General features: G+C 31.2%; 4 protein-coding genes across 4 annotated transcripts; 2 read left to right on the forward strand and 2 right to left on the reverse strand.

Moving 5' to 3' along the window:
* The first annotated feature begins 4,439 nt into the window (after nt 1-4,439).
* Nucleotides 4,440-5,090, forward strand: LOC106767868. The gene has a single exon (XM_014652824.2). The coding sequence runs from the start codon at nt 4,481-4,483 to the stop codon at nt 4,958-4,960; it is 480 nt and encodes a 159-aa protein (XP_014508310.1). The 5' UTR covers nt 4,440-4,480; the 3' UTR covers nt 4,961-5,090.
* A 169-nt stretch (nt 5,091-5,259) lies between these two features.
* On the reverse strand, nt 5,260-10,248 carry LOC106767909 (ADP-ribosylation factor GTPase-activating protein AGD12-like). The gene is made up of 9 exons (XM_014652873.2): nt 9,849-10,248; nt 9,140-9,221; nt 8,822-8,897; nt 8,411-8,574; nt 7,680-7,818; nt 7,373-7,489; nt 7,143-7,238; nt 6,309-6,597; nt 5,260-5,354 (listed from the first exon to the last, which is right to left on the reverse strand). The coding sequence occupies exons 1-8, from the start codon at nt 9,886-9,888 to the stop codon at nt 6,316-6,318; spliced, it is 996 nt and encodes a 331-aa protein (XP_014508359.1). The 5' UTR covers nt 9,889-10,248; the 3' UTR covers nt 5,260-5,354; nt 6,309-6,315.
* A 2,065-nt stretch (nt 10,249-12,313) lies between these two features.
* LOC106766454 (pentatricopeptide repeat-containing protein At5g46460, mitochondrial) lies at nt 12,314-15,333 on the reverse strand. The gene has a single exon (XM_014651182.2). It carries the CDS (start codon nt 15,125-15,127, stop codon nt 12,974-12,976), a length of 2,154 nt encoding a protein of 717 aa, XP_014506668.1. The 5' UTR covers nt 15,128-15,333; the 3' UTR covers nt 12,314-12,973.
* A 3,264-nt stretch (nt 15,334-18,597) lies between these two features.
* LOC106766455 lies at nt 18,598-22,212 on the forward strand. Its single transcript, XM_014651183.2, has 2 exons — nt 18,598-19,160; nt 19,374-22,212. Exons 1-2 carry the CDS (start codon nt 18,718-18,720, stop codon nt 21,838-21,840), a joined length of 2,910 nt encoding a protein of 969 aa, XP_014506669.1. The 5' UTR covers nt 18,598-18,717; the 3' UTR covers nt 21,841-22,212.
* Nucleotides 22,213-22,816: the final 604 nt, after the last annotated feature.

Below are 22,816 nucleotides of genomic sequence, written 5' to 3' on the forward strand. Positions count from 1 at the left end.
ATTTAAATGTATAAACATGTTTTATATAAGATAATGATACTTTGACAATATTTTTTTAACAACATTTTAATATCACTTACGTGTCATTTTGTGATTGGTCCATGTTAGTATTTATGATTATTATTATTAATTGTGGAGTAATTTTAGACCAATCATAAAATGATACGTAAATGATGTTAAAATGTAAAAAATAAAAGTTGTCAAAATATCATTATCCTTTGATGTATTATAAAAAATTCAAATATAAACAAAGATATAATATTTATATAAAAATAAATTATTTAATACAGTTCGACAACTCGCTTGATAATTCAGTTTCAACACGTAAGATAAACTTATTTTAACTTGTCAATTTGAAATTTCGACAACTTGATAAATCAAATTATGAAAATTAACCTATTATTAATTGGTGACTAGTCTGACTTGACCTGTTTTTAGTAAAACAAGTCAATTCACCATAAACGAATCAATTATGTTTATTATTTCTAATTTGAAATGATAAAGTAAAATAAAACTTTATAATGTAACTCTTGAATTAGGGATGATGCATGCATAAATTTTGTTGTGATTGATTATACTACACATGGAAAGGTATAATTAAAGGTAGCATGCATTTTCTAAATGATGATGATGTCTACTTGTTTTTGTGTGCATGGAAGGATATATATGCTTTGTGTAGGTTGGTTCATTGAAATTGATGATGTTGCTTTTTAACCAACTAACTCATTTTCTCATCTCTAACCTTCAACTCCTTCCTTTGCTTTCGTAGGCTTTGAACAATGGTTATGCAAAGAATTTTGGTTGGTGAAGACATATTGTGTCATTCATTCTCTCACTTTATTTTACTATAACTATTCTTATAAAATATGTTTAAGATAAATTACACTATGAAGGCATTGTAGACTATTTTATTATATATATATATATATATATATTACAAGAAACAAGAAAACAAAACATGATATTAAAATAAATATTCCATTAAGTGTTCAAAATATTTTTTATTTTTATTTAATTATTCTGGTCATTGTTTTTGTCTTTCAGTCCCCATCTTGCCGATTAAAAAACGAATTAAATATAAGAACATAGAAATAACATTTACATAATTTTCTTAGACATAAAATCAAATAAGAAAAAAATTGAATGAAAATTAAAAAAAAATAAACACTTTTTTAATAAAAATGATTAAAAATACTCAAACTTGTAAGTTATTTGAAATTTAATTGACTGAAAAGCAATATATTTTTGTTTAATTTTGTTTGCACCAATATATTTTGTTAGCACAAGAACTTGGTAGGTTATTGGGAAATGGATTGTGTTCAACTTTTGCATCATTTTGTTCTTTTAGTTAAGGAAAAGAAAAAACAGAGTAGAAAGTGGGCCCTCTACCCAATTGAACATGTTTCACTCTTTCAAAAATATAGTTTTAATTATTAACTATTTTAAAAATAAATTATAATAATCATTTCATAATAATTAATAAAAATATAGTAACTAAATAACTTTTTTTGTAAGTAGTCTCAGAAATCATCAATCTGGTTCCTGTAAAGTGAAAATTTTGAGTAACTAATTAAAAAGGTAAGACTTGAAAGTGTAATTAAATATTATGTGCTTGTAAAATACACATATTGCTATATAAACCTTAAAATTAATATTTCAATCACCCAAAATACTTTTTCATTTGAATTTTCTAAAAGGAAGGCAACATTGCTTCTTATGCCTTTTTAGAACAAAAAGAAAAATAAAACTAATATGTGGTTGTAACATACATTTTTATTTATTGAAATTCATTTAAAATTAAAAAATTAAAAGAGAAAATTATTTTAGTAAATTAAATGCTCTATAAATGAAAAAATAATTAATGATTAACGATAATACAAAAAATAAGTTTTTTATATTACAAAGAGTTTCAGAAATATTCTCATATATAAAAATAAATAATAAATAAAAACATTTAACAAAATAAAAATATTTAAATGTGAATTATAAAATTTATTTAATTTATTATAATTGATAATTCACAATTTTAATACAACAATTGTGATGAGAATAAAAGTATGTGAAGATGTAAGTTGATTTTCTAGATATATAACAAGACAGACCATGAGAAAATTACTCAAATCTAATTCAAAATGCTTAATTTGATTTCAATGTCTTGCATTGTTATTTAATTATTTTTAATGATTAATAAGGTTGAATCCAATCAATCGAGTTGATATTTTATACTAACTATTTCATGTCTCAATTTCTTAAAGTAATAAATTCCATAGTTCCTACTAGTCATCATCTTCAAAGTACAAAAAATGTATTGTTATTTAAATCATTAAAATAGAACTTTTAAATGGAATTATACAATGTAAAACTTTGTACCTTTTACATTAAACAAAAACTATATATTACATTAATTTCTTTCTCTTCTCATCCCAAAGTAATAGATGAATTATTTATTGTGCAAAGTGATAGGGATCATGAAGATGAATCCATGATGAAAAATCAATAAAAGTGTAAGTGAAGAACCAAGAGGAATAAAGCCCTAGACACACCTTTTATAGATGAGGCATATAATCTACGAAAAAAATAGTACTAACTACACTCAAACAAAAGTTGTTCAAACAGGAGTGTGTCTTTTTTTTTGGAAAATGATATTTTAACACTTTTTTTTTATATTATTTTGACACTGTACACGTGTTAAAATGTGGTTGGACGATTTTAAATTAAAAAAATAAACTTTGATTTTTCTCTTCCAAATATATCCCTGTCTCAACTTTTTTAATTTGAAATCGTCCAATCACATTTTGACACGTGTGCAATGTCAAAATAGTGTCCAAAAATAGTGTTAAAATATCATTTTCCTTTTTTTTTTTACTTGTACATGGATTATGTCTTTTTTTTTTTCCTGTTACTTTCTCCTTTTGATTTTTTTGTTCTTTTATACTATTCCTAGTTTCTTGTTTCTACCACTTTTCTCCACAAAAGCAATTGTATGAGAGGAGTAAAACCCGCCATCATCTTCGGAATTTTCCTTTCCAATTTCTTCTCCCTCTCACTTCACCTTTACTCTTTTCCCCCTCTTTATATATTTATAATACTATCAACAAAAACCTATATACAACATGATACATGGATTACATATATAACCATATCATAATATACATAATATACATAATATACAGATTTCTCTCTCTCTCTCTCTCTCTCTCTCTCTCTCTCTCTCTCGTCTTTCTACGTATACATATGTTTGATATATCCGTGACAAAATTATTTATTCAATTATCTAATATATTGATATATTCATAAAATTATCATATACTTCAACTTTGAAAAGTTTTTTATACATGAATCTATACTTCTATTATGTTTAATAGTCTTACATTATTCAGAAGTGATGTTAAAATCAATGTAATGATTTCAAGTTTATTGAATGAGATTATTAAAATCAATCATCTTTCATTTAATACAGTTTTATTCTTTAAATATGTTTCAGAGAATGTAACTAAGACAAAATATTTAAATTATTTTAAATCTTGATTTTTAAACAATGTGAAACTATTAAATATGATAAACATATAATTTTTTTATATATATTTTTATAAAATTTTAAAACAATAAAGTCTCAATAGTCTTATACTCCACTTAATGACACATTACAATTTGGATAAAAAATATAAAAGTGAAATAAAAATTTTAGATTATAAGTTAATTTTATGAGATAAAGTTTGGTATAAATCCGGATATTAAGTTAAGCAATACTACTATACTAGTTTGGTGAAGATTAAGTTGAAATTTCTTCAAACTTTAGGGAAAAAAAAAAAAGGATTTTAAAATGTTAGTGAGCGACTCGAGGACTTGTGTGTTAGAGAGATAAAGGAAAACGTTGAAACGAAGGGTGAAGTTAAATGATTGTCTTTGGTTGGTTACAGTTGTTATTTAATAGAATTTTATTTTATAGTTAGCAAGAAATTACAATTTTCATCTCCCATTAAAATAAACCATATACCTTTTACTCCATGTGCAATTTCCATTTAGTTTTCTTATTTACTCAGAACAACAAAAAAAATGTCAAAATTTCAAATAAAAACATCACGAGAATACTTAAAGACAAAAGTGAAGAGTAGTAAAAAGACAAAGAAGATAGCGGCGAGAGCCAGCAGCAACCTTTACCTTTTCCTCCGACACATTGTAAACACAGACTTAAATTCTTCAAAATCTTCACTGTAAAGATTGAAAGAAAAAAATAATAATAAATCAATTACGCTTTTTTAATTTATAATTTTTTTCTTAATTTTTACTACTAGAAAAATTTAGGAAGAACACATGAAATTGTTTTTCAAGGCTCAGACACAAGATCCTCTATTCTTTGACTTTAATCATCATCCCTAAACGACATCGTATTCAACATCATGCTTCTTACTCTCACTATATATATGCTTCGTTCACTTCTTTGTCCCTCCAAAGTTACTTCAGCCATAATTCACTTGCCATGGCCGTTCCCTTCGCCCTGGTTTTCTTCGCCGGAGTTGTTCTCGCAGGAGCTTCCAGGGAGCTCCGTCCATCGGAACATGGCCTTACCTTCCAGACACTCTCACCGGCGGGGGCGCATTCCTCACCGGAGATGCGCTCCTTCTTCAACAGCGTCAATGCCTCGCCGGCCATGTCCTCCTCCTCCGACGTTGCATTGCCGCGGGCCATGGACTCCGGCGAAGCCTCCCCGCCTACGTGGTGGCATCCCGCCGGAGGCCATGGCGGAGATGGCATGGGGAAGGCGCTGACGGTGGCGAGCCTGGTCTGCGGCGTGGCCGGCGCGGTTCTGCTGGTGGCTTCGGCCTTGATCTATTTGTTCAAGCACCGAAACAAAAAGCAGAAGAAGCTAAACGCGGCGTTTGGCGTCGAGAATGGGAATGGAGGTGAAAATGATGAAATGGAGAACAACAAATTGCAATTGGTGGTACGCAACCCCTAGAATTGCGCTCTATTGTTCATATTTTGATTTTGATTTTTCATTGCTTCCTTCATTTTTCTCAGTAGTGTTGTATGATTAATTCCACGTTGCATGTAAAGCATAGAGTAACGGTGTTAGATTTATGACTTAATTATATAATAATATAATATATATACTTTTTATTTATTTATTTCGCGTTTTTCTAATCTTCTTTGTTAAATATTACTTTTATAAATATTATTAAGATAAAAAAATACAAAATAATAATTATAAAATGTGTGTACAAATCACAGGAACATATTCCAAAATTTCTTCTTCCTCTTTCTGACGCGCCGTACTGTTATTGATCAATTCAAAATTGTTTCCTTTCAATCCAAATCCAAGAATGCTTCGTTCAGTTCTAGATTAGCGTTTCCTGTAATGAAGAGGAAATGCACATAAAACATCAATTGATACAAAATATGTAAAATGAATTATCAACTTAAATTGTGTCCTCAAAATTTGAAGAAATAGTCACTTTCTTTAAGTTTTCTGACCAAAAAAAAAGTTTTTTAATATAAAAAATAAAAAAAATGCTTATCCGTTATAATGATTATTTTTTAATTAATCTGATAAACTGTTTTTTTATGGACACAATATGCATCTTACAACAATTGAACCTTTTGAGCATCTAAGATCTAATATTGACTAACTCATACAGTTAGTCAAATTTCAAATCAACAAAATCTTGGAAAATTAGGTTATTCTGGCAATTAATGCTGTTCAAACAATACTATTGGTCAAGTAATTATCCTTTTTTGTCATTCATTTTTCTATTTAACTCTACAGTATTATTGCACCAAGTAGAGAAAATGTTAATAAAATGAAAGTGTTGTCTAGTTAAATATTTATATATTTTCTTGAAATTATAGATATTCAAATATTTTCTTGATCATTTAAAAAAAAATCATAAATGACTACTATTGTAAAACATGAAGTTACTAAACAACACCGGGTTATGCAAAAAATGGGAATACTTGTCACATTTCGCTCAAAATGAAACATGGAATAAAAATTAACAAATAAATTTTTTCACACAAATTTTATAGTGATCATTCTTGTAAACTTAAAGGGTAGTAGTAGATATATCTAAGCTCAAATATATCATGGTCTTTTTAAGAATGCATTTTTGTATTGAAACAGAGACATGGAAACTGACATGCAGCTAAAATCCATTCTAGCTTTATTAGGTGTAGTTCAATAATTTAGTTGTAAAAACTAGAGAAATGAACACAAATTGTTTATTTATTTGTCATGGCCAAATGCAGCTCAAAATTAGAAAAGAAAAATCTTTGTAAGAAAAGGGAAAGTTTACTTAAAAGTAATTTACCCAATGATCAAGACTCTAATGGCATCCACTCAAGTGCTAACTCTAATTCTCCAGATTCAACGTTCTGGAGCTTGATTAATATCTCCTGTTTAACTTTTCCACCAACAATTTTGACTTCGCTATCATCTATAAGCGCATTGTCCTGAGATTTCATCCATATTCCTATCTGCATATCATCAAACATGCTAGGATCTCCATANGCCATTGCAGATGTAATCAGGGGATGAAGATCAATGTCTGCTTCCCCCATTATATCATCAGATGAAAATAAGTCATAATCAAATACCTTCTGCAATGCAATGTAACCAGCGGTTATGACAATTTCCCATGTTTTTATATCTTCATACCATAACACATACACACATAAAGACAGCTAGAAGCATCACACATTCAGATCCAAATAAGATAACCCAAACGGGTGGCTACTTACTCCAAACTATAGTCAGTCCCATTAGAGGATGGTTGGGGAATGTAGTATTTGATTTCCATTGTAGACAAAGGGTGTAAGAGAGAAGGAACCTTTGAGTAGGGTTTGGTTGAGGTAACATATGGATTTGGTTATACAACCAAAAAAGAATCATGCATTGTTGAGAATTTGGATTTTCTACTGGGTTTTTCTGTGCTTTGATTTCAAAATACACTACTAAACATTGATTTTGATATTTTAAAATATATTAAAAAGATTTTTAAAGTACCAACATCAGTGTATTTTGGATTTGTTGAGGAATTGGGAAGAAGGAAGCTCAAGTGATTTGGATGCATATGGAAGAAATGTAGAATAGACACAGAATTTGTTCCATTTTTTAACAAAGACAAGATGAAATTCAATCTTACCAAATTCAATAATCCAAATGGCCGAGTAACAGACAGCATAAGTTCTTCATTCCAGACTGGATTCAAATTACTCTTTATTACAGTTGTCTGAACAGTCTGAAGATGTAGCACCAAAAAGCCAATTCAGAAAGAAAGTTATCAATGTCTAGCAATCTTCAATTAAAAATTAAAAATAAAACAAAGAAAAGTTTCTCAAGCATATATGCCATTGAGAACTGAGAACAACCAACCTGTTGGCCAAGTGTGAAGATAACATATGGATCACTGGTCATCATATCTCTGATAGCTAAATCTGTGCCTTTGATCACTTTTACCTTCAAATTTCCAATAAATCCTTCCTTTCCTTCCTGTCATGACCATAAATATCAGTCAAACATCCAAGGAAAACCANTCCAATTAGAAAGCTTTCATCTGAGTATNACATCAATTTAAGTNAGTGGAAATGTAGTTTTTACATTGATATGCTAACACAAAATATGGTCAACAAACAAACAGAACTCCTCCAATCAAAGGAAATAAAATATGAAATATAATCACCTCACGCGAACCGCTAATACTTCGAAAATTATCCATAATCCCATCCATAATCCCTCTGGAAATATTTGATGGGGGATTCATTCTTCCCGACTTAATGCGCAAACTGGGTTTCAAAAATTCTTGACGTTCATACTTCGACCTGAAGTAAAAATAGCAACAGCTAAAATGCCATTCTTAACTTGAACAACGATGATTTTGGTATCATAGATTTTGAATAAAAAAATATTGGTATCGTTGATGATGCTACAATGAGCAATATCCCAACCCCAATATTGGTATCAACCTAGGACAATGAACTGCAACTAGAAATAGTAGCAGAAAATAACGTAATCTTGAAAATAAACGATTCAGCAAAAAAAAAAAAAAAAACCATGAGAAAGAGAGAGCACAGACGTTCATATCAATATCATCTAAAGTAGCCTAAAATATTTACCCACTTTGTGGTGACCATAAATATCATAAATTTATAAAACTAGCAAAATGATGCTAAGAATAATAAATACATGGTTTAAACCCTTTTTTGGAGTTCTGATGTTCAGTTTAGTCCCCGCTTTTAAAAATGTCAACCTTTAACCTTTAATCCCTATGATATGAAAAATGTATCAAATCAGTCTAAAGGTTGACAATTTTAAAAGCGGGAACTAAATTGAACATCAGAACTTAACTTAGAGACCAAAAAAGGATTTAAACCCAGATGTATAGTTTAAAGTGTAGATGAAAAACTATCTAACCGGATGAAATTTTTGCGCTGCTCATGACTGGCATCTGGTCCAGGTTTTACAGATCCTTTTGAAATATAAGCCTCATAAATTGAATTAGCAGCAGAGTTTCCTCCAACTTCAACCATTCCATTTATTTCCTCATCTGACCATTCATCCAATGTCACGGACAAAACCTGAAAGTAAAAACAAAATGTTCTGAGGCTTTGATGCATGGCCAGATAAATTAGTTCTTTACAGTATTAACTAGATAGACACAACTCATTGAAAGACAAGCAAGGCATGATAATGATTAAAAAAAAACCTTCTTGCACCTTGCCTCAGTGGCTTAGGCACGTCATCAAAATAGGAAGTTTACTTCTTAGTCAAGATTTACAGAGATTCATTTCTCACTTCTTATTATTACAGATAGAAATAGTTTACCTTTGATACATGAGCACCAAGACTTCTGTGCACACCACAGCATTTTAAGCATATAAAAACTCCAATATTCGCTGATCTGAAGAAGCAATTAGAAAAATGATTCACAATTAGGAGGTAATACGCATCCCACAATTTTCTATTTTAGCAAAATTAATGTAGTTAGTTTCTTATAACTTATAACTTGGTCACAAGGATCTTAATAAATCCTTCCAGAAAATAGTCAACATTCAGACTCCAGTTTTGAGTATTATAATCAGTGATCATGACCATAAACCACTAAAACTAAAAGAAAAAAAGTGCATAGGTGAATATACTTACGCCCATTGAGGATCTGGAGCATTACAATCAGCACAAAAACGATTATCTTTTTGAAGCAATAAATCCTTCAACCTTCTTTTACCTGTAAGAGACCTGCCAATCGTTCAACTTCTCAAGAAAATAACTTTACTTTCACAGTTAGACGTTGAAATAAGAATAACTGAGTTTGTTTTGTTCTCCTATACAGATTTGTTCATAATTCATTGGTATCAAATATTTATGATGTTTCTCTTCGAAGAAGCCATGTTTCAAACATAAAAGAAGCTTGAGTTCAATCTATTATAAGAAATAAGCCTGTTCGTTTTTCTTCTTTGTCCAACCTAAAAGGCTATTTATTTAAAGGCTTATTTTGCATCAAGGATTTGAAAAAAGAGGACAGGCATAAGCTTGGTATTCAAACTGCATTTAGATTATTTGTATTTGTAAAACTTTGTATCCGTTCCAGTTTTGTTTTTGCTTTTCTTAAATCAACAATCCTAGCTAAATATGCAACCAGATTACAACTTCATCTAACTCATCAATCATCCATTCATATTATTATTATTATTATTATTATTATTATTATTATTATTATAATGGATCAAAATATCTTTTTTCTGTTAGTTTTTCTTATGCTTATATAATACATATAAACTTAAGTTTATATGGACTTTAATAAAGATAAAACAGTTAAACACACGAGAGCATAAAATTAAGAATCATTGCATACTTGAGGCAGGCCTTCCAAGTTCTGACCGATTATCACTCATTGCCACCTTTAAAGCCAGCAATAGTTCAAACTGAAACTCCTGTAATAACAGCCAAGCTAATAAAGAACCTGAAAGAAAGAAAGAAAGAAAGATCTCGTTATAGACTCACAAAACAAAAGCCACACGAAATCCTATTATAACACGACTTTCTTCTAAAGTAATATTTAGTTCCCTAATTCCCCCCAAAATAATTTTAAATAAAAACCAGTATTTGAATAATTAACGTCATCAACAGAATTACCCCTCACATTAATCTTCAGGAGAAAGGAGGGGAAGATAGAAAGATCAAGCACCAAAAGCAAGAAGAATTAGAAAAGAAGCAAATTTTGGTATTATATGCAGACATCTTACATTATAATTAGATTTTTGCAAGCATTTACGTAAATCATTCATTCGCATGAAATAAACAAATAAATAAACGATAACAATGGGGGTAATCTGTTACCTCATTTTTCATTTTTCAAGTGAAGAAACCCCCAAAAGTTCAACAAAAAAATTAATAATAATGTTCATGAAAAAAGTACCGAAACCGGAGCCACAACAAAATTTTATCAGCAACCTTAAATTTGATATATCCTCCGTTACAACGATTGCAAATGGTCGTCAAAGGGTGAAAAAATGTCGGATTTCTGGGTGTTCAGATTTTTTTTGAAAGACTAATACGAACGTTTGCACTAAAGGAATTATGTTCTTGAGGTGACACGAGAGAAAGCGAGAAAATGAAAAGAAGAGAGAAAAACTAATAATTGAGAGTGCAAAGATAGATTACAGAGAAAAAAGAAGAAGAGAATAAAAATAGCTGTGAATGAATGAATCGAAAGAGGTGAATTTGAAATCCACAAGAGAGAATGAGATATAAGGAAGGTTTGTGATATGTTTTTTCATCATTTCATGTCAAAATTTGTTGGCATCCACCAACGTTCATACAATTGTTTTCTTATTGTAGTTAATTAACTGTCACTGCATGTTTAAAAAAGATTAATTTTGCTTAATCTCAATCATTTTTAATTAATCCACTCTGGATTGTATTAGTGAGTTGGAATGATGGAAAAAAATGAAAAAATAATTTAAGGAAATATAAAAATAAACAATGGAGGATAAAATAAGTTATACTGCCATCCAAACAGAAGAATATATTATTATTTCATTTCATACTTTTCACCAATAAATTATAGTCTTAATGTACGAATTAAGAAACTGATAAACAATTTTTATTTTATTTTTTTACCAAAGAACATGTAAGTATGTTAAATCTGCGTTTCTTTAGGATAAGATAGAAAATGTCAATTTCCATTGTTTTAAAGGAGAAGAAAAGTGAAGGGGGAAAGATTTAAGGTTAAGAAAACAAAATTTTAATTGCCATACATTAATGCAAAGATTTTTTGTATTATCATTTAATCATGAGCTTTAATAGAATTAAAATTAACCACTTTATAATAATTATTTCAAAACTTAAATCTAACTTAATAATATTTAATATGTTGATTTGATAGTATAAAATAATTTTATCAACATATCAAAGTCAAATTATAATAAATTTCCTTATGAAGAGGTGTTTTAACTTCTATTATACAAAGCATGACATAAACAAATCTTAAGATAAACATATGTAATCACATATTTAAATGATTTTAAATTTAATTCAATTTTATAAAGAGAAATTTATTCTATTTATATAATTTGACTTAATTTCTCGTGGAGAAGAAATGAACTCGTCCAACATGATATTTAAACTCGTTTTTTTTTTTTTAAGTATTTCCTTTAAACCAAAAAGAAGACTAAAACCATGAGGATGTCGCAAAAAGAGAAATTGAAAAATTATGCATGAAACTAAGCCTAAATCAACATGAAATGCATGCCGCCTAATAGTGAAAATCAAAGCAAACTATGGAAAGAAATGAAACAATAGCCACCTCGGATTGGGAATGATTTGCAAAATTTGAAGAGTTTTGCTCTCCCTATGTACTATTTAGATACTCAAAATTAGAGATTGGCTTGCTTTTAAGTTATAACAACAATAGATCCTAAAAGTTGTCTAATTTTTATTGACTGAAAGTGTTGCAATAGGTGGAACTCTATGATGACAAAATCAAGAAAAAGGCCATGAAAATCTGAGATTTCAGGTAAGGAATCTCAACATCCAAGCATCTTTGTCACGCTAATTATCTGTTTGCTTTTATGCATAGTTTGTTATTCAAGGGTAGAATCATATGGCACCAAAAATGACCAAAATTGTAAATGTTGATCTTGTTCATTTGATGGGAAGGTCCAGGAAGTTGTTTCATATTGGGATACTTTCAGTTAGACTAGCCATGGAGGTGGAAAAGGAAGATACACAAAAAGAGGATATGAAAACTATTTGCCATTATAGAAAAGCCATGAATATTTCAAAATAACTTAGAAAAAACTACTACAGCACCCTATGTAACGCTACCATAATATATATGCAAAGATTCACGTTATTGATCACTAAATATCACCATCACAGTGTACACTGTTCCAAGAGAAAATCAATTATAGAGATTCTTACAAAAGTCATGTGCAGCTCATATGAACACCTCTATAGTGATCGATATCGCATAAAGGGAAAAGGTAGACACTTCCCACGAAAAGACCTCGAACGGATGAAATCAATGTCAACTTTGTTCTAAAGTTAACTTTCACAAACTTGCAAGGTTGGGTGTTGTTCAAGGTCCTTCCTGGCACATGCTCCTAAAAGGCATAACTTAAAGGGACAAAGATGTTTTCTTTTATAAGTAAGGTGAATTCAGTATCACTTATTGTTATCAAAGATTTAGTTGAAGTCTTCTTTTTCAATTAAAAAAAACATATCAATATTTTCAGTCAAAGCTCATAGGACAACTTTTATTGTCCTTTACTTTCCCTTCATGATTGTGTGGACTTCAACTACGATACTCATTTCATTTGCTCACATTTTCTCTTCCCCCTTCGTTATCTTTACTAAGGATCTGTAGTGCAGAGCAAACAAATAATTTACTCACATTCATAGTTTTTCCTTCCCCGGTTTTTAAGAACTGTGATGCCGTGTGGTTAATAAATTAGACTCTTTTTAACGAACAATGTCCTACCAATAATCTCCACAAGAACATATGCCATTCTTAAAATGATGAAAGCGGCTAGAATCTCGTACTACAATCTCACGGTCAACAATGTGGGTCATAAGCTTTATTGCAGAATGACAATCGCCACACACACGTAGATTTTTCATGATTGTTATTGTACTTCCTTCCACAGTGCTAAGCAGCGCAAATGCAATCGCAAGCCTTTCACTATGGTAAGACAGCATTTCTTCTTTTTGCTCAGTTTCCACATCATGCAAAGCGAATTGTTGATCTGGAACATAACCTAATTCTTTTAACTTCACTCCTAACCACTCTAGCTTTTGATAAATTTTCTCAGTAAGAGGATGTGATCTATCTGCAGAGAGAAATTTGTGCTTTTTTCCTTTTAAGGTTAGCCAACTGGATCCTGGTTGTTTCACAACTCCATTATGTTTCATCTTTTTACGTATCAAAGCTACTTCAGCCCATCTGCTCGAAGAAGCATACAAGTTTGATAGCAATACATACGCAGCACTACAATCAGGTTCCATTTCAAATATCCGATTTGCAGCTCTTTCAGCTACATCTAAATTAGAGTGCTTCCTGCACGCACTCAGTAAAGCCAGCCATACCATTGAATTTGCTTTCATTGGCATGCTCATCACCAGTGCTTCTGCTTCCTCAAGCTCTCCACACCGGCCAAGCACATCCACCATGCTTGCATAGTGTTCAATCGTAAGTGTAACTGACCTTTCCTGGCCAAAGTATCTGAAGATGCACCTTGCTTTCTGTAACATACCAGAGCGACTACAGGCAGAAAGCAAACCGGTTAATGTGATTCCATCTGGGTCAACTCTTTGACGCAGCATTTGATTAAAGAATGCTAGAACCCACATGCCACATCCATGCTGTGCACAACCAACAATGACCGTGTTCCATGAGACAACACTCTTCTCATTAATCTCCTTAAACACAGAAACTGCATCACTGACACAACCACATTTACTATACATAACAACAAGAGAACCTCCCACATATCCACCACTTTCCAAACCCATCTTAACCACCTCAGCGTGGATCACTTGACCCCTCTCAAGATCCTCCAATCCACAACAAGAATTCAAAGCACTGGTGAAGGAAGACTCATTGGGAATCACACCAATTCTCATCATTTCTCTAAACACCTCCAACGCCTCTAGATGCTTATCATTGAAACCATACCCCGTCAATAGAGCTGTCCAAACCACCACATTCTTACAAAGTGCCTCACAAAAAACCCAGCACGCAGATTCTATCTGTTTGCAACAGCTATAAAACGTAACCAGTGAAGCAGAAACAAATTCATCAAAACGGTAGTCACCCAGCTTGAGCGCAGAGCAATGAATTTGAATCCCCACGTGAAAAGCCAGTATCTTAGCAGCAGCAGACAGCCCACAAACCAAGGTAACAGAAGATGGACACACACCCGACGCCACCATGTCGCGAAAAACAACCAATGCTTGTTCACTCTCCCCATTGTGATCAAGCCCAGCAATGATACAACTCCAAGAAATCACATCCTTAGAAGGCATTTGGCGGAACAATCGCAAAGCTTCATCAACTCTACCATTACCACAATACCCATGAATCATTGCATTCCACGCAGCCACATCCCTGTCCACAGGGTCCATTGCCCAGAACAAGGCTTCAGCCTCCTCGACAACTCCCAAGCGCAGTAACCCATCGACGAGGGTGGTCCACGACACAACAGTTCTGTGCGGCATTTCGTCGAACAACTTCCTTGCGGTGACAATATCGCCGCAATGTAGACACCCCTTAATCATGGAGTTCCAGGAAACGACGTCCTTGAAGGGAATCTGACGAAAAAGGTCAATAGCTTCGTAGAGTCTGTGGTTGCTAGCGTAAGCATGGAGCATTATGGTGTAGAGGGAAACATGGGGGGAAGGGATTTGATCGAAAAAGGCACGAGCTTGGTCTAAAGTTCGATTATTGAGGTAGTGAAAGAGTATATGCTTGTGTGATTTGATGATGGTGAAAGGATTTGTGGAGATAGATGAAGTAGAAGGAAAACCATTGGTGGCTGTGGTGAATGAAAAGATTCTCGAGTTTCGAATTGCATTGCATGAAAACGTGGTGGTATGAAAAATGGACTTGGCTAGAGAACTGAAAAGAAGCATTGGAAGCAGGAATACTTCTGTGAATTAAACTACAGGACAATCTACTTCTACTTATACGACACAATAGAATGAAGTATTTGAAAGGAATAATCATACAATATTGAACATGATTTTTGTGAACAAAATCTATTCTAAAATGTTTTTGGCTAGAAGTTCTTAATGGGAGCATCCACGTATTGGATAAAAGTTCAACATTGACGTAGAAGAACATGACACCCGGACATGGAAGAAATGAAAACAAACGATCATATCTCACTTTTAATCCTAATAAAACTATTTTGAAAACCATCAAATTGGAAAATGATATTTAGACATCATTTTTTTTTAATATTGATTACGTGTCAATATGTGATTGGTTGTAAATTATTTCATAATAGTGTTATTTTACGACCAATCACAGATTGACACGTAATCAATGTTCAAATGTTGTCAAAAAAATGTTGATTAAATATCATTATCTAAATTTATATATTATAAAATGCATATTGCTTCCCAGAAACATTAAATCTCCATTCAAGGACATTCTTCCTCAAAGCTTTTCAATTAACAAAAAAGTAATTTAAATCATACAGTTATATAGTGTAGAAAAATAAAAATAATTTAAATTGAGATTAGAAACATGTTTACAACACTCTATCTAACGCTCTTTATATGCGAATTTATTGGCTAAGTGTAGTCTTATAATATCCTAAATTTTTAATAGCATTAACGTTATGATAAGAATATGACATATTTAAAAAACTAAAATAGTTAAAAAGTAATGTTTATATGAGACATTTAGAGTTATCTAAATATAACTATAATAATAAAATATATACATGATAGGAAAGTTCAACAAATTCTTTTATATTTAAGAATTAAAATACAACATGAAATTTGTCAAAAAGACATATACATATAAATATATACCGAACCAACTAAAAATAAAATCATAATCTAAGCTTATACTTCATCTCCATCTCCTATTACTTGATCCAAAAAAAAAAATTCATTTGCTAATATCATAAAGATCATAATTGCAAACAGAAAAACAAACAGACATAAAACATAGAAAAAAACGTAAGCTATTTTTACCAAAGAATCCAGATGTAATATTTATAAATATCAAATTATAATTATTAATCAAAAACTCACAATTCATAAACATCCAACTATTTACTTTAAATACATATATTAATATCAAACTTCTAGAAGTCCTGCACTGATGGTGAAACAACTCGCCTATATATACTACCATACACAAAGATTAATCCCTCAAACATCTATGGTCAATACATTACCATCAGACTAAAGAACTTATGTTACTCTTCACGACATAACCATCATTTTTTACTTTAGATTAGAAGTTATTAATAGTGTCAGAATAATTTCTAATACAGAACCCCTATATCAATGCATACACAATACATAACCATCTTAAGAAGAAGAATTATAAAGAGAATGAAGATAATTGTAGAGAAAAGGAGGAGAAAAGAACTTCAGAAATTTGAAAAGAGTAAATACATACAGAAAGAAACTTCATTTATATACTACTGTCAAAACCAAATCGGTCTATTCAAATACACATATGTCTCTTCCTAGACAAAAAATACATATTAAATTAATTTTCTAAAAGTTGAATCTTAATAAAATAGAATGAAGAAAAAAAGAGAATGAAAAATAAAGTTCTTTAGATTGAAAAATAAGACAGAGAAATGAATAAAATGTTTGTAATTGACTTTATTTATGTAATAAAATAATGAAATCTGTAAAATAATTTAAAATGAAAAGTAATTATAAAAATAAAATTGAAAATAAAAGTAAAGCATTTTTAAAAAATAATATAAAGTGTTAAAAAATCATATATAGAATAATAATTTTTTTTACAAAATATAAATGCACACATTAGTTAAATATTAATAATTAATAAAAAAATTATAAATAGTATATAATGTATTTTAGATGTTATGCAAAAATAAAAATATAATTGATTATATTTAAAATATAATAAATTATGTGTAACTTTCATCAACATCACATATTTTCTTTTTAAAAAGGTAAATACAGTTAAAATGAGTTAGAATTAGTGGGCCAAGATGGTATCATAAGTTCGAGTTGAGTTGGATTTATAAAAAATGCAAATTTTTTATATGGGTATATTTTCAATCCGACCTACTTATAGTCCAACTCATCGAGGTTGAACCTGTGGTGAGTCGGGTTGGTATTTAATTTAATTATTTATTATTTTGTGTTTCAATATCCTTATGTAATACTTTCTTTACTGTATTATAGACGAGAATAAAGAAGAAGATGTTTTAAAAGTCCAAAATATTATGAATTTATCAATTCAATATTTTACTTTTATAAATGGATAAGTGACAGGAAAATGATCAATATTAGAAACTTATTTATTTGTCTTTGTGCTTGCTTTTGGATTACATTTGATTTGTATGGTACATTTTTTAACATCATTTTGAAGTGAAATTTATTTAGATTTGAATTACAATTTGTAATTTTTTTTTTTGGATTTAAAAAAATAATTAAATGAGTCAGTGTGTCAATCCTTTCACCACCAATCAGTGGTAGGTCAAACCGAATTCGAATGTTTTCATTTCGCTAATAAATGAACCGAGTTATGTTAACTTAACAAGTGACCAATCTGTAATGAATCACTTGAGCCAGACTAAGTTACTCATTTTGACCGCTCTAAATTCATATAAAGAACTTGTCTTTTTCTAAATGAATTAATTTTTGGTTTCTCTATTTTTATTTTCTAAAGTAGATCAAATTAAGGGAGTGTTTGTGCAGATTTGTTGAGTGGATGAATTTATCGAAGTAGATTTGCGAAATTATTTGAGAATCTTCACCTGAAAAGATTTGTGAAAAAAAAAAATGAATTGCAGGATACTATTTAACCAAAATGAAGAGATTGTAAGGATAAAATGATATTTTTTCATAATATCCCTAATATTTCCACATATATTCAATTATACCCTTCCTATAATCAGTTTCTCTCCTTAATCAGTCTCCCATTTCTTACTCCTATGCATATGTCATATAATATAATAATATTAATAATAATATATAATAATATTAAATACTAATAGTAATATATATAATAATATTTAATAATAATAATGTTAAATAATAATAGTAATATATTAATTTTAATTACAAGATAAAACAATAATTTTATATTTTAACTTAATTTTTTTAAAAATATTTATGAAAAAGTCTATCCAAAAAATTTATATTTTTCTATTTTATTATAATTTATATGTCTCTTCTCTATTTTAATTACTTATTATTTTTTATTTAATTTTATTAGTTCAAATAATTTTATCAAAAAATATTTCCTTATTGGAAAATGATAGGAAAATGATATTTTCCAAATGGATCAGCATTTTCTCTTTTCGATGCTGCATTCTTAATTCTATAATAAGAAGGTCACGTCTACATCATTCGCAAGCACAATCTGCGGACTCCATCAATCAAGGTAGGCAGCTTCTTCAGGACTGACTGACTTTGACTTTGCAGGTCTTTTATCTTTCTCTTGGGTCTCTCTCATTTTGCTTTCTGTCGAAATACTGAAGTCTACTTTTTCAATTGTAATGGCTTCCTCGGCGTTTGTGAGCTTCCACGATGAAGACATCCACTTCATCACAGATTTTGTTCTTGATCCTCTCAGAAGCAGAGGCTTCCACGTCTTCGTTAAAGGTGGATCCACAACATTCGACCTGTTTCAAGCGATTGAACGCTCTCGCTTTCATATCGTGGTCTTTTCCAAGAACTACCCTTCCTCAATCTGCTGTTTACGTGAACTAATGGCGATCATAAATGCCGTTGAGTCTTCTCCATGGTCTACCAACTTTCTGCCTATTTATCATGGTGTCCAACAATCTGAGGTACTATTTCAGACGGGATGTTATGGGCAAGTCTTTTCGAAATACGAAGAAAGATTTAGGGAACACAAGCAGAGGATGGAAGAAATGCAGAGATGGAGAGAAGCTCTCACACGAGTGGCTGGTTTCCCGGGTTTGAATATGGAAAATGTGTAAGTATTCCGCTCTTGCGTCGTCATGGATCTCGATTTACTTTCTATATGTTTCACCATTTCTTAGTCAATCATGTTTATAATTTTTTGACGGAGTTAATTCTTAAAAATTGAAATCTACTTTTTATTAACTTCTACTGTACAAGTACATTCTGCTTTGCTTTTCTTGGGTGATAATTTGATATTCTTCATTTTTTTTATATATATTTTCAGGACACGACATGGAGGTTTTGATTTTGTTCAATATGCAGCACGTATTTTGGGTCGTGAGTTTTTAACTTCTCAAAATGAAACAATATCCAGTAGATATGGAAAATTTGACGATATTGTTCAATATAAAGATGGAGATGAAGTTTCATACAAGGAGCTGCGAGGTTTGATAAGGTTAAGGGATTTTATCAGCCTCGTGTTGACTTATCCAGTGAAGTTAGAAGAGGACGGTGTATTAAGATCCTGGATTAGTGCATTTCCTGAATGGAAAAATCAGTTATTTTCCAGTGATGGTTTTCCTGTGATTTGCAAACCATGTCGTCTACTAACCGAGAAGGCACTGGGATGCATGAAAGGATTGATGCCAGTGGAAATAATGGCTGAAATAGAAACTGGTGAGAGATCCCTCTTCAACCGCCATAATGATGTAATACCAGAAGGCCTACTCCCCCTAATTGTTGATCTTGCTGTTAACCAACTAATTCAAACTTTGTTTTCTGGAGATTACTGTGTGCGCTATATAAGATTGTTGACCAGAAACTCGTCTGAAAAAGAATCTGTAGTGAACAAAATACTTACAGCCTTGGAAGATAAGCACGACATGTTTGGAATTGACAAAGATTTTCTGATGGCCGTATGGATCAATGCTTTGACATGTGAGACTGATGCAGAGGTTCAAGTTCAAGAAGAAATCAATATGATCATGGGAAGTATTTCTACGACAGAGGGTGATGACTTGTTAACTACAGTAGACACTGACAAAAAGAAGAGGATCAATAGGCTGTTGGTGATTGTAGTGGATGCAGATAGCAACAAAAGGCTGGACCTCCAAAAAGTTCAATTTCCAACTGGGATGGTGGTGTTGATAACAACTGAATCTTCAACACAGGCGGTGAAGGATGATGACTTTGGAATTGCATGCACAATGGATTTGAATATTTGGACCCAGGATCATATGTTGCCATGGAAACTCTTCTATACCTATGTGGGAAGTTGCATCAACTGTTCATCAATGACAATTCAGAAAATAGCAGTGGAAATTGTCAAGAAAAGCCATGGCCATCTTCTTGCCATTGTCCTTGTGGCAAAACACCTTAGGTATGTGAAAGATGATAAATACTGGGATTTTGTACTTGACAAATTAAGCAATCCGAATCCTTTCTATGATTATCAAGATTGTGACCGAATTGGCTTTAGCAGAGTCATGGTCAATGCATTTGTAAATATTATTTGGGAAGGCATCGATGATGAACTAAAGCTTTGCCTCCAACTCAGTTTACCTGTTCACAACATTAAAAATGGGGTGAGAGATGATATCTTGGTTTGTTATTGGGCTAATATATTACGATACACACAAGAGCTTGGTGAATACAAGAGACAGTTACAATATTACCTTGAGGAGCTTCTAGACTGTTTTGTCTTGTTGAAATTTGAAAGTGGAGACATCTATTTGCCAATAGAAACCTATGAGATAATTAAATCATTACACATCTCAAAACCTTCCATCATAAGGCATGGTGCATTAGGATTGACGGAGATTGGACAATGGCATAGTCTTATTCAGATAGAATTGGTTAACAGTAATATATGTGAACTACCAGAATCACCAGACTGCCCCAAACTCAAAGTGTTGTTGTTACAGGGTAATGCTGATTTATTGGATATCCCTGATTCATTTTTCGACCAGATGCCTCTACTTCAACACTTGGACTTATCCTACACTAGTATAAGGGATTTGCCCCCTTCTCTCACCAAATTGATGCAACTTAAGAAATTATATCTTAAAAGCTGTGATCTCATCATGGAAATATCCCCGCAAATTTTTCAACTGAAGAATCTTGAAGAGCTTGATCTTGACGGGACTTTGATAACCCATTTGCCAAGAGACATTGGAAAATTGATCAACCTGCAACGTTTAGCCCTATGCTTTGATGCATACCATCATGTACTTAGTCGTGGTAAAAAAGGCAAGCAAATTTCTAACACAATGGCAATTCCTCTTGGAGTGATATCAAATCTTACTCAGTTGAATTATCTAAGCCTTGACGTCGACCCTGAAGATGAGCAATGGAGCGAGAACGTTAATAGTGTCTTGGTAGAAATTTTGGGACTAGAGAAGTTGAAAACGGTGAGCATATATGTTCCAAAGGCTGATCTCTTGGAACTCATACCGGCCGAAAAATCTCTCGATTTCCGGTTGGTTGTTGGTCATCACATGCGGCGTCTAATATCCCGTGTAACACCTGAAATAGAGACAAAATTCAAAGATTTTGACTATAGCATGAAGTTTGTTAATGGTGTAAATGTTCCCAATGGAGTAAAGATGAATCTTGGTCGCTTCAAGGCTTTGTACCTTGACAGACATATGAGCATCAAGAGTCTCTCGGATTTCAATGTGAAAGACGTACGGAGGTTGAAAGTTGACAACTACTGTTTTGCACTGCAGAGAATATTACCGCTGCCCACATAAGAGCACACAAGTGTGCCCAGCATTAAAACGTGTTCAAAGGTTAGATGGCGACCCAACAACATTTGAGGTAACTTACAAGGGAACTCATAGTTGCACCCAAAAACAGGATTTAATAACAGAAAGTGGAGATGCCGAAGTATTAGAAGATTTTTGGGGAAAAGCAAATTCTGCATCATCTAGCAACAAAAGTTCTATTACTGTTTGGGAGGGAATATCAGCTGAACCAGAAGAACTTCAAATGAGTCTACCTTTAGAAGATGATTTAGATTTCAGAGTATGATGATTTAAATTTATTATTAGAGGTTGGATTTTTAAATATTATCAGTGTATTTTTTATTTTATATTAAGATTTGGTATAATTTTACTTAAACACTGAGTTAATCTTAATTTGAGTTAATCTTAATTTCTATTTTTGTATAAAATGATTATGTTAACATATGATCATCTTAGAAACTTTTTATTTTGAAGTTTAACGAAATAAAGTCTATAAAATTATTATTTAGAATAATGAGTTAAACGTTATATATGTTTAAAGTAATATTTTAAACACAATGTATATCCTAAATATTAAAGAAAAGAGTCTAACATAATCCCAATAGATTACTCTGAACATAAATGATTTCATAAACAGACTACCATGAACGTTCTATTACATGAACCATGTTAAAAGCTATGATTAACTTCTAATGTTTTAAATCCTAATGTATGAATAATATTTTGTTGTTGTATTGTTTCTCTTGTAAAGGTTATAAATGTTTCCTCAATACCTTCGGTCTCTCAAGCCATGCAATTAACATCTATAAAAATTATCATCTAGAATAATTGTAACAAATTTGAAAAATATCTCCTAAATTAATTAACTAAACAATGCATAAAATCCTCCTAAGAAATAGGATAAGAATATATTTTTATTTAATTAATTTGACTTCTTTAACCATATATTGTTTGAGTCACAAAATTTCAATAGTTTCTTCCT

The sequence above is a fragment of the Vigna radiata genome, chromosome 7 (genome assembly GCF_000741045.1).
Source record: "Vigna radiata var. radiata cultivar VC1973A chromosome 7, Vradiata_ver6, whole genome shotgun sequence".
In the NCBI taxonomy this organism is placed as follows: domain Eukaryota; kingdom Viridiplantae; phylum Streptophyta; class Magnoliopsida; order Fabales; family Fabaceae; genus Vigna; species Vigna radiata.

What these genes read in the sequence shown, in the direction of transcription:
- LOC106767868 (XM_014652824.2), top strand. Translation starts at nt 4,481, where the DNA reads ATGGCCGTTCCCTTCGCCCTGGTTTTCTTCGCCGGAGTTGTTCTCGCA.
- LOC106766454 (XM_014651182.2), bottom strand. Translation starts at nt 15,127, where the DNA reads ATGCTTCTTTTCAGTTCTCTAGCCAAGTCCATTTTTCATACCACCACG.
- LOC106766455 (XM_014651183.2), top strand. Translation starts at nt 18,718, where the DNA reads ATGGCTTCCTCGGCGTTTGTGAGCTTCCACGATGAAGACATCCACTTC. An exon ending in GGTTTGAATATGGAAAATGT is followed by an intron (nt 19,161 to 19,373) that starts GTAAGTATTCCG and finishes ATATATTTTCAG; the next exon opens with GACACGACATGGAGGTTTTG.